The following is a 14,326-nucleotide window of genomic DNA, read 5'->3' as shown; positions in this document are numbered from 1 at the left end:
GAGGCAGTCATGACATCACCCAGGAAACAAGTGCAGATTTTAATCTTCCTCATCAAGAGGCCTGATGGCTGTACGACTCATGCATACACATCATCAGGGTTCCTGGGTGGTTGACACTCATCACCCTCTGACTTCAATTTTTTTTTTTTTTCCCCTTTGCAAGATGGTTATTGCTCAGAGCCAACATCCCTTTTCCAAAAAGTGAACATTGCCAGAAGGGTTTTTGGAAACTGCCTTGCTATCTGTCAGGAGCCAGATGATTTGCAGCAGTGAACCAATGCTCATAACAAGGAGACCTGATTGGATTACCAATTAGCCACCTCCACCTCTGGAGGGTGGTTGGAAAGCAGAGGAAAGATGGTGTTTAGTTTGGGCAAATACCAAGAAGGCTTTATCATCCTCATCCAGGCATCAGCACAGCACATTAGGCCTCCTCCGAGCCATTCCACAGGAACGTCTCTCTCCTGATGCAAGAGTGAACTTGTTGTGCAAACATTGGGTTATTGTGTCTGAACTACAGAAGCACCTCTGTGTCAGCGAGAGGAGAGAAACTGGCTGACTTGCGTCTGTTTTTAATGATGTCTCTGCTGCTGGGAAGTTTTGGAAGCTGCAGGTAGAATCTTCCCCCAAGGAAACAGGGCTGACCTGGGCTGTCTCATCTTACCTTCCCCTGACGGAAGCTCCTGGGTGTGGGTGGGCCCTGGGAGGGACAGGCAGATGTTTTCTCCACCTGGACCTTGCAAGAGGTGTCCCGGCGTAGGGTCTCTGGATTTTTCTTGAAAATAAGCACAGGCACCGGCAGTGAGTGTTAGCACTAGAGCAGGGGAGGGAAGTCGAATGTGGCCTGCTCTCCCCAGCGGGGAGCTGCTGGTGGGTGTGCTCAGGAGCTTGCCGGGGTGCAGAGCCGCCTTCTCTCTCCTGGGGTTCTCCAGAGCTGCGCCACGTTTGGGCCCCATTGTCTAAAGTCAGTGTGGGATGAATGGGGTGGGGCTGCCACTTCACTTCTAGACCGTGAAGGTCTAGAAAAGAGGGGGTTCTCTGGTTTCAGGCATCACTGCAGGGACAAGGTGAGGCTGGTGGGGGCATCTTCTGTGAAGGAAATGGAGCCCCATCCTTCAAGCATCTGTGCAGCCCAGACCCTCGGCGCAGGTATCAGAGATTCCAGCCTCTGCTTCCTGCTCTGCCATGTGCCTTTGTGTCCTACTCGGCAGCATAGCTGTGCCCTGACGGTCAAATGCTGCCACTCTTAGTGACTCCAGGGGCTCCGGCCAAGGAGGAGAAGACAACTGTATTTCTCCCTGTTGCTTAGAAAGATTGAAGATATTTCTATGACTTGACTTTCCCCGTTTCCAAGGCAAAGAGGCCAGGAGAAGAGCTGGCAACCAATCACAGTGGACACTTACAAATGTGTTTTTATACACATGCACTGAGGCCTGACACACATGGGAACACACACTCACACATACTTACACCGAGGTGTGCATGCATGTGTACACATACACGTAGCACACACATGCAGGTGTGTATGCATGGACAGGGACGCACAGCAACACAAGCACAGGCAAACATGCATGCCTGCTTAATCACACATACACACGTGAGCACACGAGTACGTACATGCACTCACATAGCTATATAAGCACACACATGCCCTCAGACACACATGTGCCCTTGTACGCACATTCATTTACACACACTCAACCTATGCCCTTGAGGCTTCCGGCTACACCTCTCTCATAGTCACGGCCCTGTTGTTTATTCTAATCAGATTCTCCTTTTGTAAGGGTGTCCGATTAGGGGTGTGTGTGTGTGTGTCTGTCTGTGTGTTTGGTGTGATTTGTCCTGGGCAACGAAACCTCCTAGGAATACCCTTGGTGGTGACATTATGGTACCTAAAGTTTAGGTAATTAGCTCCAAATTAAGACAGCATCATTGCCCTGCAAATATAAAAGGGAGGGAATTGTAAGAAAAACGTTCCACCTTGAAACAGTTTGGAAGTTTCTTTGGTGAAAGAAAAGAGGTGGGGGGGTGGGGGGGAGACAGGATTTGATTTTGACCATTTCAGCCTTAAACAGAGAAGATGCAAGCACATAATGGGGTTACTGATCCATGTATTGAATTTATGCTTACAAGGCTTCAAATATACATGCTGGGTTTGAGGCAGGGGGAGCGAGAGCAAGCAGGGTTTGAACAGCGAGGTGTCTGTCCCTGAGTGAGTGTGGGATGGGACGAAAGTGGAGGTGCCTGTTGTTTCTTGGTGGCTCTCAGTTGCCATGTTCCTCTCTGAGTGTGAGCTTCTAGAAGCCCCGAGTGAGGCTCTACTGTTAACAGAGGCATTTTCTTCACCAAACACACTCCATCTCCTTCATCTGCTGCTCAACCTGAGAAAGTTGCCCATCCTCCGATGAGGGAGGAACAGCTGGTTGGACTGCACTTTCTAGAAGTTTGTCGGTTCATAGGTCTCCAGCCCCGGCCCTCCCTAAGGGATTTTCAGGGGTGATTTGGACTCTAAGCAATTTTTGCTTTGTGCGCTGCCCCCACAGAAGCTGTCACTGCACTCTCTGTCTCCTCCTGAGCTGTCAGCTCTTAAGGATGAGAAGTCGGGCTAAAGCACAGAGGGTGTGGTCCTGCCTGCCTCACCCTTCAGAAGAGATCTGGAGTCCTCTCTCTGTTCACAGGCCTCAGGCCCTGCCCTGGGTTGGGGAGGGTGATTCCTTCCCGGGGACTCTTCCTCTTAGCCAGGTCCCCCGGCAGGCAGGGTGATGGCTCGGTGTGGAGAATGCCCCGTAAACCCAGTAGGGAGTCTCTGTGATGAGAGCAGGGAACTGCGTCATCACGGGTGCTGCCAGGAGGGAGGGAAGCACAGAACAGCTTGGCAGTGCGAGCTGGTGCAGAAAACCCTTTTTAAAAACGTGTACTGACTCTTGAGGAATAAGCATGGTGAGCATTAATCCCACTGACATGGTTGGAAACTGCTGATTTCCCTTCTTCAGTGGGGTGGCTTTCAGGCAGTTTATGTGTGGCCCTGGAAGGTGATTAAAATGAGCCCAGAGTCACAGACGAGCCAAAGGGGCACATCCATATACCCCAGGAGTGAGTACCTTGTCCTGCTGCTGGAAGCAGCCCCCCAGCTGGTTTCTCACGTTGGGGGCCTGTGGGGCTGCTGCGGCCTGATGTCCTGGGGCTGTCTGGGCCTCTCTGGCTCTCTGGACTTTTCTTTCCTTTCCTCAGGGATGGTGATGAGGTCCCCTTCTGGGGCGGAGCAACATCTTCTTCAAAAGCAAAAGGAGAAGAAACATGAGTGAGAATCAGAATCAGCAAGAAGCAGAGGGAACCTCTTTGCTACCTCTCCGAGTGAAGGCTCCTGGTGTCTAGAATTGTTTATTCCCCACATTCTCACATTGGTCTCTCTTTTTTCCAGCCCTGCTAAGGAGCAGAGGCCAGGTATCTCCCATAGCCAAGGGGGGGATTACTTTTGGCCCTTCCTTGGGGGGAACCTCTAAGAACTGGGAGGAGCCAAACAGTGGTTCTTATTCTTGTCCTGCTGATGGACTCCTGAGATAGAAGAAAGGCGAAGGAGGCTGCAAGGTCCTTCCCTAACTGGGGAGACCCAGCCTTCAAGCTCATGGGACTATTGGCTACAGTTTCAACCACAAAGCAATTTTCCTAAGCAGACCAGTGATCACATGGCTCCTCTGGGTCATAAAGCACACAGGAGCCCCTTCCAGATGGTAGAGGGTAACAGCAGGGATGATAACACTCCACAAAGCACATCCTGGCCTCCATCTCTCTCTCTTTTATTCTTTCTTAAAGTCAGCAGGGACTACTCTAGGGAGGGTGAAACCTAGTAATCTAAAAGGGATTGAGACCTTGTCTTAGTCTCAGAGAGAGTGGTCTTTATTTCATGCTCAACACACTCTTGCTGTTTCTATTGAAAAGCTGGCTTCACACACAATCTCAAAGTACCATAAGCCACTTTTTTACAAAGGGAAAAGGTGTCTTTACAATGGAGAAATCTAGCAGACACATCTTTAACCAAATAAAGAAGTTTAACATCACCTATAATGGAGCAAATAATAACAAATGGGATAAATATAAAGGGATATTTATGTCCCTTGATGTAACGCACTGGGAAGAACACGTAACCAACTTAGTATACTTGTCCAAAATGTTTGATCTGAATCTAATTATGAGGAAACAGACAAACCTAAATTGAGGATAATTCTGTAAAGCAGCTTAGCCTATCCTCTTCAAAGATGTCAGTGTCATGAAAAATGAGACTGGGGAAGTGTTCTAAAGAAAAAGATGCTCAAGAGATGTGACAGTTAAATACAACGCATGATTCTGAGTTGAATCCTGGATTGATTGGGAAGAAAACAGCTATAAGAAATGTTACTGGTATAATTAGAGAAATTGGAATGTGGACTATATATTAGAAAATAGTATGACATCGATGTTAATTTTCTTGAATGTGATAATTGCACTGTGGTTATGAAGGAGAAATCCTTGCTCTTGGGAGACATATGCTGATAAGGGATGAATTGTACAAAGTCTGCAGTTAAGTCTCAGATGGCTCAGCAATAAAATAAAATATGTATGTGTGTATGAGCATATATAAAATCTGGCTTCATTTTTATGATATGAGAAGTGAAACAATCCAGGGCTAGGCAAGTAAACGGGTCTGTGCAACCTCTGGACAGTGGGATAGTCTCACTTACTAGCTTTAAACACCTTTGCCTCAGGGACCCTTGGATGAGAAAGATTCCCATGGAAATCTTGCCTGTTTGAACCCCCGCATCCTTTTTTTTTTCTTTTAATGCATCTGCTACCCAGTTGAGTTACACACTGAACTAACATATTAACTAATCAAGAGATCAGGGACTTCTTAGACAACTTCCTTCTGGCAGGGTAGTAGATCCTCGTAGATCTAGAGGATGGACAAGTTCTAGATCCTCTGTCCCCAGTGGACACAGCAGCTCAAAACAAGTGGAGGGCTGGTGAGGTGAGCAGCACAGAAGACAAAATTCCCTGGTGTTGCCATCCATCCTGGTGGCTCAGGCTGTGCCTTGAACATTATGATGCACAGGGGAAGCTGCTTTCTTACCTGTCTGCTCACAGAGTGACGCTTGCCGTGTTTGGATTTTTTACAAAAAATTTCAAATTCTTTAGGATGATTAACTCTCATTTAAGAAATATGGTAAACAAGCCCCTGCCTCAAAAATCAAAGGATTTGCATTTCCCTAATAATTAGTGATGTTGAGCATCTTTTCATGTGCCTCTTAACCATCTGTGTATCTTCTTTGGAGAGATATCTATTTAAGTCTTCTGTCCAGTTTTTGATTGGGTTGTTTGCCTTTTTCATTTTGAGTTCCATGAACCGAAATAGCTAGTGGGAAGCTGCTAAAGTACAGGAAGCTCAGCTCAGTGCTCTGTGATGACCTAGAGGGGCAGGATGAGGGGATGGGAAGGAGGTCCAAGAGGGAGGGGATGTATGTATACATATAGTTGATTTACTTCATTTGTACAGCAGAAACTAACACAACATTGTAAAGCAATTATACTTCATTAAAAAAATGAGGTTGAACATTAAAAATAAAGAAACTACCTATATACTATTACTGTCTTAATATTTAAAATGACAAAATAAAATAATATATATAATAATACACAGTTAGAAAAACCGAAGGCCCATTCTCAAAACTGAAGTGTGTCAAGAATGTTGTGACCTGGGTTCACTGCTTTGTTCCGAGAGGCAGTGCAGTGTGATGAGTAAGAGCACAGGTGCTGAGCCTGGAAGGCAGCTCCGAGCCCAGCGAGGCCACTTGTAATTGCGTGACCTCAGACAAGTTCCTTTTCTCCCAGGGCTTCAGATTTCTGATCTGTGAAGCGAGGGTAGGACTGTTGTGAGGAGCAAATGAGATGAGAGGTGTTAAAAATTGAGGAGTGTGCCTGGCACTGAGGAGCAACTTAAATATTAATGTGCCTCCTTCTACTTCTGATTACCACCAGTCAGAGATCACCTAGTATTTGTGATCCTGTCATCTTGCCCTTGGGGAAGGAGGTTGTTTTCTAAAAGTGAAGAGCTTTCTAAATATGGCCCATTATTTCCAACCTATCCACACCTAAAAATATACACTTTGATATATACATAAGTTCAGAGGTTCATATGATGTTTTGAAAAAAATTAAGACATTTATTGATATTATGAACTTTTAATGAATAAACACATATTCCTAAGTGGATTAGGTTAAAAAGATAGGAGAAGCTATAGAGCATGCAGTGAATGTTTAGTAATTTGGTGCTGTTTTACATCTGCAATCAGAATATATTCTTGTGTGCTAAGTCTCTTCAGTCGTGTCTGACTCTTCGCAGCCCCATGGACTGTAGCCTTCCAGGCTCCTCCCTCCATGGGATTCTCCACGCAAGAATACTGGAGTGGGTTACCGTCTCCTTCTCCAGGGGATCTTCCTGACAGAGGATTAAACTCACGTCTCTTATGTCTCGTGCATTGGCAGGCAGGCTCTTTACCACTAGTGACACCTGGGGAGCCCATAGAATAGATTCTTAGGGGGGCTTCATTAGTAACTAGTGAGCTAGATACGAAGTTGTTTTCACTATGGCACTTTGATTACGGCAGCTGCTGTCTGAGCAGAAGAACCTTCGAGTAGCCGGGGAGAAGCTTTGTCCCTTCTAGCTTCGTTTTTCGTGGCTGGGGACCCTGACCTGTCTTGCCTTGCTCTCCCCTGGAGCAGGATTCTGTGGGATGCTGGAGGGAAGGAGTAGCTACCTTGAGGCGAGAGTGTGTCCCTGTCTGTGTCCACTGGGAGATGCACTCTTAACGCCCTTGACCTCCTTAGGGACACCTGCTTCAGGGGAGGTCTCCACGACGGCCCGCACTCTTCCTCTGTTTCTGGTGCTGACTCAGGGTGTGGAGCACCTAGGAGACAGAGAGAAGGCCAAGTTGTGCAGACATCCGTGGGTTTTGCCAGCTGTCTCTCCTTTTTTAAAAAAATCTGTTTTTTTTTTAATGCTTTTTATTTTATTTTTCTTAATCCACCAAGAAGGGATTGAACCCATGCTCCCAGCAGTGGAAGCACAGAGTCCTAACCACTGGCCCACCAGGAAATTCTTAAACATTCAGCCTTAAAAAAAATTTTTTTTTTGGCCACAGCATGAGGGATCTTAGTTCCCTGACCAGGGATCAAGCCTATACCTCTTACACTGGAAGCAGGGAGACTTAACCACTGGTCTACCAGGGAAGTCCCTGTCTCTTCTTTTTGGGGACCCATCTCTTTGTCACTCACTCCATGTGGTTTTGGGTGGTCTGTTCTCTGACTCTAGGGATGGGCATGTGACTGAAGCCTGGCTATGAGAGCATCTCATTGTCTTAGCCACAGTGATTGAGTCCAGGGAGGACACAGAGCCCAAGCCTGGCCAATCAGAGGCAATTTTGGTACTTTTTTTCAAGAGCTTTTAAGAGGTATATCCATTCTACTGGGATTAACAAGCTATCATGGATTTGCAAGAGGCCATCTTTACATGGGGACAACCTACTTGAGAGGAGACTAACAGAGCTGAGAGACTCAGACAAATAGTGTCCAGAGGACGTTTTCTGAAACCTGGATCCAGTTCAGCCTGGAGTTGGCTGATCCTTGTACTATCCAATTACATGAGCGAACACATTTGTTTTTTTTTGCTTAAGAGAGTTTGAGGTAGGCTTCTAACACTTGTTACTGAAAGAGCCCTCACAGACGTACACAAGAAGGAAGAACTCAATGGATTCACTTTCTGTGTATTTTATTCCTGGTTTTCATTTGGCAGTGTGTTGGCAAGCTCAGTGGATCTAATAGCTTTAAGAATCTGGTGCATGATGTCCTGGGGACCTTCCTTCCAGGGTCATCATGAAAGATAATCAGGGTTCAACTGAATCCTGCTGATAGTCCTGTCTTTACGTGCATTAAGCATGTGCTCTTAAAAATTAGAGTATAGTTGATTTACAGTGCTGTGTTAGTTTCAGGTGTACAGCAGAGTGAATCAGTGAGCATGTCTTTTTATTCTAGTGTTTTGACTTCTGGGACTTTACTGACCCTGGGGAGACTGTCTTTCCCAGGGCTAGCCAGGCCCTTGAGACAGTAAAGGCAAGTGCAAATCTCCTATGGCAACTAACCCGTCTAGAGCCCCTCCCCCCTCTCCCCAGGCATGACCCCCTTTAAACAGCTCTTACACTTCCAGGACACTATGTTGTCGTTGTTTAGTCGCCAAGTCGTGTCTGACTCTTTGCAGCCCCATGGACTGCAGCACGCCAGGCCTCCCTGTCCCTGCCAGGCCACTATCACCCTGCGTTTATGACCCCAGGGCCAGGTATCCAACAACCAGGGACAGCCCTGATGCACTGCCCAAATTATTCCAACTAGCCAATGCCAAACTTGCTTAGCCTGCTTGCCCTGCCTCGCCCATTTCTTCCTGCCAAAAATGGAATAAAAACTCTTGCTCATTCCCTGTACTGCCCCCTGCCCCCTGCCAACACACACACACACTGTGCACCCCCTGCCAGCACTTCTGCCTCCTAATTGACCCTGGTTCTTTCCATGTGGCCCTGTGGGCCATGGCATGCCCTCTGCTCTTGGGAACTGTGGATAACAGACTATCTTTTCACTGGCAAGTGTCTCCTGATCTATTGGCCCCATTAGACCTGAATAATAATTTAACAAACTCTGCATTTAAAAAAACTGTAATACTGTGTGTGTGTGTTTTAAGGAGCTACATAATTTTTTTTTGAAAGGTAAAATCTACATACAGTGAAAGCAAGCAGATTCTAAGTAAACAGTTCAATGAGTTTTGATAAATGTATATATCCATGCAATCAACTAAGATTTAGAATATTTTCATCATCTCAGAAAGTTTCTTTATGCATCCTCCCATTGACCAGTCTTTTAAGCTTAACAGTTATGACATTCTTCATAGTGAGAATTCCAAACAGCTGGAGAGTGAAAACTGAGAAATCAGTGGCAGTTTTTCTTGAAGTTTCTAGAAAGCTCAGAACTAGGACTTTTCAAAATTGAAGTCAGCTGTTTAGAGAGTTGCCTTTTGCCTCAGGCTGCCCAGAAAATTCCCAGGGGCAATAATGTGTCTTTGGCCAGGGTGTTGTGGAATGCCTTGGGAAGATCAGAAAGAATTTCTGCTTGTGTGCAGGGTGAACTGAGTGGTCACTCAGAAGCCTCTTTCTAAGTCATAGGTTGGAATTGACTTGCCTTACCCGCACTCTTTTAGCACTTTGCTTAGAAGCTCAAAATCTCTTTCCTGACAAGGATTGTAGAAATCATCTAATGTTACATAATAATGTTACCTAATTCACAATCAGGAAAATGGAACAGGCTCAGAGACATACAGAACAGACTGATGGTTGCCAAGGAGGAGAAGGGGTTGGGTAGGGATGGAGTGGGAGTCTGGAGTTAGCAGATGCAAACCGCAATATATAGAATGAATATATAACAAGATCCTACTGTAAGGCATAGGGAACTGCAGTCCATATCCTGTGATAAACCATAATGGAGAAGAATGTGAAAAAGAATGTCTCTCTCTCTATATATATATACGTATAACTGAATCACTTTGCTGTACAGTAGAAATTAACACAACATTGTAAATCAACTATACTTCAAAAAAATAAACTACAGAAAATCAGGAAAGTGGCTCTTCAGACAAACTTTGATCTTTCATAGAACCAAAATCCAAAGATCCAAATATCCTGGGTGCCAGGTAGCTCACCTAAATCCAGTGCTTATCAGAGGCAATGAATTCATTGCAGATGTCTGATAAAATTTATTTCTCTACTCTTTTTAACCAGATTTTTATTTTTCCAATTTCAGTTATATATGGCATTTACTTGTTGTAAACTGCCTGAAAATTCTTGCCGGTTTATAACATCTATGGTGCCCTGGACTTATTTATGTGTATGGCTGACTGCCATTTTCTACAGTTTAGCAAAATGCTCTGCTTAATGAAGGATTCAATGCATATTTTAAAAACTGAGTTGAGTATGACCAGTAGAGATCTACTTGCAGATTTATCCTTTTTGTTTCTTTTTAAAAGAGTTCTCATAAGGGGGTGACCCTGGAGAGGGTCAGCCGTGATTTAGGACCCGCATGGGCGGGTCCCACACCCCAGTCCTTCCTGGCCTGCCTCATTCCCTCAGGAGACCCGTTCACAGGGACCCACCTCTTCTTTGTGCCTTGCCTTTTGGCGGGTGTTGGCTATGATAATGAATCTCCACAGGGAAGATGAAGAGCTCTGCTGGGGGCTCACTGGCTTTAAGTTGACTCCTCAGGGGGTCCAGGACTCTGGGTGGTTCTTCTGAGATAAGAGGTAATTTCAAAGCTTTAGGTGCCTGGAGAAAATGTAAAAACAAACAGACCCCAATATGGCAGGTATCTAAATCCTGCTGCCTGCAAGGGACAAATGATATGGTATCTTATTGACTCTCCAGCATCAGAAGCTGCTGGGTGTGATATTGCTTCTGTATCCAGGGCTGAAAAGGAAAACTGACCAACCTGGAAGCCGGTCAACTCATTAGAGTGGGGCTGCTTTGCTTGGTGGGGACTCGGTTATGTCCCCATTAACCCAGTCTCCAACTGCTCTGAGAAGTATAAATGTGGTAAATTCAAGAGCCTTTGAGAGGAAGGCTCTTTCTTTCTCTTTCTTTCTCTTGTAGCCCAGAAACAGCCGGACTGACATGTTGGAGCTGAGATTTCCATGTCTGGAGAGGGAAAAATCTTGACTTGTGTCGTTATGGGGAAAAAGGCAAGGCTCAGGCTGTGGACTGTGCAACCTTTCAGGTAAGAAAGGGCAGAAATAGGAATATACATTTGTATACTTGCTGGCCTTGTGTAATCTCTCTAAGCCTCAATTTCTCCTTCTGTAAAATGGGGGTAATCATACTGCCCACCTCATAAATTGCCATGAGGATTAAATGAGTTAATTATACATAGTTACAATAGTGTTTGGAACTAGGCTTATTTCTATAATATTTCTTTGATAGAAGACTCTTCTGTCATTAGGGTTTAATACTGAATCTTGCCACTAGCGGAATACCTAGGTGTCTCCACACGTCTGAAATATGAAGATATCTAGAAAAAGAAAATCACTGTGTGTCAGGATCAACCACAGCTTTAACCCAGTTTCCTTTATGTCCCAAAAGCTCCAAAACATAGGTGTGTGTATGCACGGTGGGGGTGGGGGTGGGGGGAGAGAGAGGCACTAGGGGTAGTACTTAGAGCTTCCTGTTTCCAATTATTCAGAAGTTGCTAAAAATTTTTCCTTTTAGTTTGCAGCTTTTAACATATGAACTCGGCTCTATGAAATGTATATGTGTGCTGGGTTTCAGGGAGTTCAATTTCACAGGAGGAAAAATAAAAACGTTTCTCACTTTTTAGTGTTCAAAAAGAAAAAAAGATCAGAGACACACACAAGCATCCTACGTGTTTAGAGTTGAATGAGGAGGAAATTCACCCAGCAACATTCAGGGTAATATGTATAGTTTTGAGATGTTAAGAAAATGATTAACCCCATGCATGCACATAGGATCTTTCTGTTCCTAGAGATCTCCACTCTCCAGGTGCCAGCTGCCCACCAACTGCCCTTTTCTGAATACCGACCTTTGTATTTTGTTTGACAAGGTTTGCATTGGGAAATCTATGTGGAAACTCAAATGGTTTGTGTGATATGGCTGACAAGCCACGCCTTAAATTTCTCCATTGTAATTAAAAATTTACAGAGTTTTAATATAGTGGAAGATATTGCTTTCCTCTGCTAAATCGTATACATGGGTTGATGGGAGGGATTCCTATCCTCTGAGCCTGGCTCAGTTCTGGGATGATCTGTGTGTGAGATTGAGGACTTTCCTTGGGCCTGGGTGACCCTGGCAGGTCAGGCTTGCTGTTTACTTCTGGCCCAAAGGAACCTGAAAAGCCAGAGGTCCTTCTGGTGTGAATGGAAAGATTTAGATCACTTTAGACATAGAGAATCTGAGAAAATCCTGAACAGATGGAAAACAACCTCTTTAGTGGCACTGGGACCACCTGGCGTGCCCACGGCTACTCAGGGCCACTGCAGATGGCATGAATCCCCACTAACGTTGTTGGTTCCTATCGGACACAAGGTACTTTCACATAAGTGCTTCATTTCCTTTCATCCTTCCATCAGCCCTGTGAGGCTGGTATTATTATCCCTGTGCACAGAGGAGGAGCAGCTCTGCAGTGAACCACTCGCTCAAGTCATACAGCTGCCACGATGGCTGGACATTCCAGAGCCCCTGATCAGTTTCACTCACCACAAGTTCAGGAAGATGTACCTGAAACTTCTGAAGGGGAAAGCCCCTTCACTCTCACCTGAAACTTCTGAAGGGGTTGATAAACCTGCAAAATTTATCCTACATTTTCGAAGGTGACAGACCCTCAGTTAAGCAAAACCACTGCCAGGTTCCAAGCATTTTAAGTTTGAAGTGGGTCAGCTGCTTACAAACTCAAATTCTGTCCTTACATGCTTACAGATAACCCTCAGCCCCTTAACAGAGCAAAGGGTTCTGTTGCCATAAGCGTGGTAACACCATCTGCTTTAATGGGGGGCGGCTGAAATTCCTCTTATTCACTGTTTTCAAAATTTAGTGAATTGCTACCCCTTTAGTCCAACTCCACACAGTGAGCTCAGAAGCAAGTAAGGCTAGTTATTGGAGACATCTCTTTGAGTCACCTCGTTCCTAGAATCTTTTAAGCATGTGTGTGCTCATGCGTGTGTACACACACACACACACACACACACACACACACCCCTTTTTCTTCTTCATGTCCCCAGGCATGTTTTTTTCTGAGAAACTTTTAAGCATGTGTGTGTGCATGTGCGTGTACACACACACACACACACACACACACACACACACACCTTTTTCTTCTTCATGTCCCCAGGCATGTTTTTTTCTGAGCCAGCAGCAGATGCTACAGGAGGGAAAATACATTGTTCAGCAGGAGGCTCCTTGAACAAGTGGCTGCTTCTGCCCTGGTGCAGCTTCATAGTCCTTTGTTTGTCTGTAGAGATAGGGTGGCAACAAGAGCTTATTAGTTGCAGGCATGGGGATGAACAGTTGACTTTCAACTTTAATCACCTTTGGGTTAATGGGAAGAGAGGCAAGGAGTTGCTGAGACACCTAGAGAGCCACGGTGGCTGAGGCAGCTTCAGGGAGCCCTAATCTCATGATCTGGGTTGGGTTCTTGATGGCTGAGTCAGGTGATGGAGAGACTAATAATGATCTTAATAGTTACCACGTGTTAAGTGCTGACTGTGGGATGAGAATTGTGCAAAGTATTTTACATGTATTAACTGAATCCCCATAATAGCCTTAGTGTTAATAGTAATATGTTCGTCACTCAGTCATGTCCGACTCTCTGCAACCTCATGGTCTGCAGCCTCCCAGGCTCCTCTGTCCATGGAATTCTCCAGGCAAGAATACTGGAGTGGTTGCCATTCCCTTCTCCAGGGGATTTTCCTGGAAAACTCAGGTTTCCTGCATTGCAGGCAGATCCTTGCAGGCTATTACACAGGGAAGTCCATAATAGCCTTATGAAGGTATTATTATTCCCATTCCACATATGAGAAAATGGAGCCTCAGTGAGATTAAATAACTTGCCCAAGGTCACAGTTAGTAAGTGGGGGTCATTTGAGCGCAGGCAGTCTGACTGTGGAATGTGTGTGGTTGAGGACTAGTCTCACTCCCACCTCTGGCTGGATTTCAGTGGTTATTTTCTAAGGTGAGTGGCATGAGGAAGAGACACTCAGCATGCTCAGTGTTCTCTGCAGGATCACGTTTACCCAGATCAACAAGCAAGGCATTCAGCTTCTTACCGCTGAGGTCTGCCTTCCTGTTGGGGACGGTGCCTCCGTAGTAGAATGCCGTGTGGGATTTGTCATGCAGGAGCCAAGAGTTATCTAAAAGGGCATGCCCGAGGGTCCTCCTGGAGGTTTGCTGTGCTTTTTCATGGTGGCTTTCTTTTGAAGCGTGGATACAACTGTGATTGTCTTTTGACGTGTCCTAGGGAACGACAGATATGCATTCCTGAAAACAGGTTTTGCAAAGGAACAGAGCCGGTTCCTCTAACAGTCAGACTTTGTGGCTAGACTTGTGATTCCAAGGATGAAATCTTAGCAGCCTGGGAAGAAAAACATGGTTATCGTGGCCAGATCTCTAATGCTGTTTATTACATTCATAAAATGTTTTATTGCTGGTGATAGAAAGAATGACATTTAGCTATGCCTGATGTATAGTGCTTTCTTGAAA

General features: G+C 45.3%; 1 protein-coding gene across 1 annotated transcript in view; it reads right to left on the bottom strand.

The window, feature by feature from the left end:
• Positions 1-14,326, bottom strand: part of KIAA2012 (KIAA2012 ortholog) — a 130,285-nt gene that overhangs the window by 91,609 nt on the left and 24,350 nt on the right. Inside the window, exons 6-10 of the mRNA XM_068968703.1 lie at positions 13,894-14,080; positions 12,937-13,079; positions 10,219-10,387; positions 6,788-6,937; positions 3,102-3,272 (exon numbers count right to left, since the gene is read on the bottom strand). Of these exons, the coding sequence (XP_068824804.1) occupies positions 3,102-3,272; positions 6,788-6,937; positions 10,219-10,387; positions 12,937-13,079; positions 13,894-14,080 (820 nt within the window). The remainder of the gene's footprint in view (positions 1-3,101; positions 3,273-6,787; positions 6,938-10,218; positions 10,388-12,936; positions 13,080-13,893; positions 14,081-14,326) is intronic.

Source organism: Capricornis sumatraensis, chromosome 3 (genome assembly GCF_032405125.1).
Source record: "Capricornis sumatraensis isolate serow.1 chromosome 3, serow.2, whole genome shotgun sequence".
Taxonomy (NCBI): Eukaryota; Metazoa; Chordata; class Mammalia; order Artiodactyla; family Bovidae; genus Capricornis; species Capricornis sumatraensis.
This window is presented reverse-complemented; position numbering and strand designations above follow the sequence as displayed.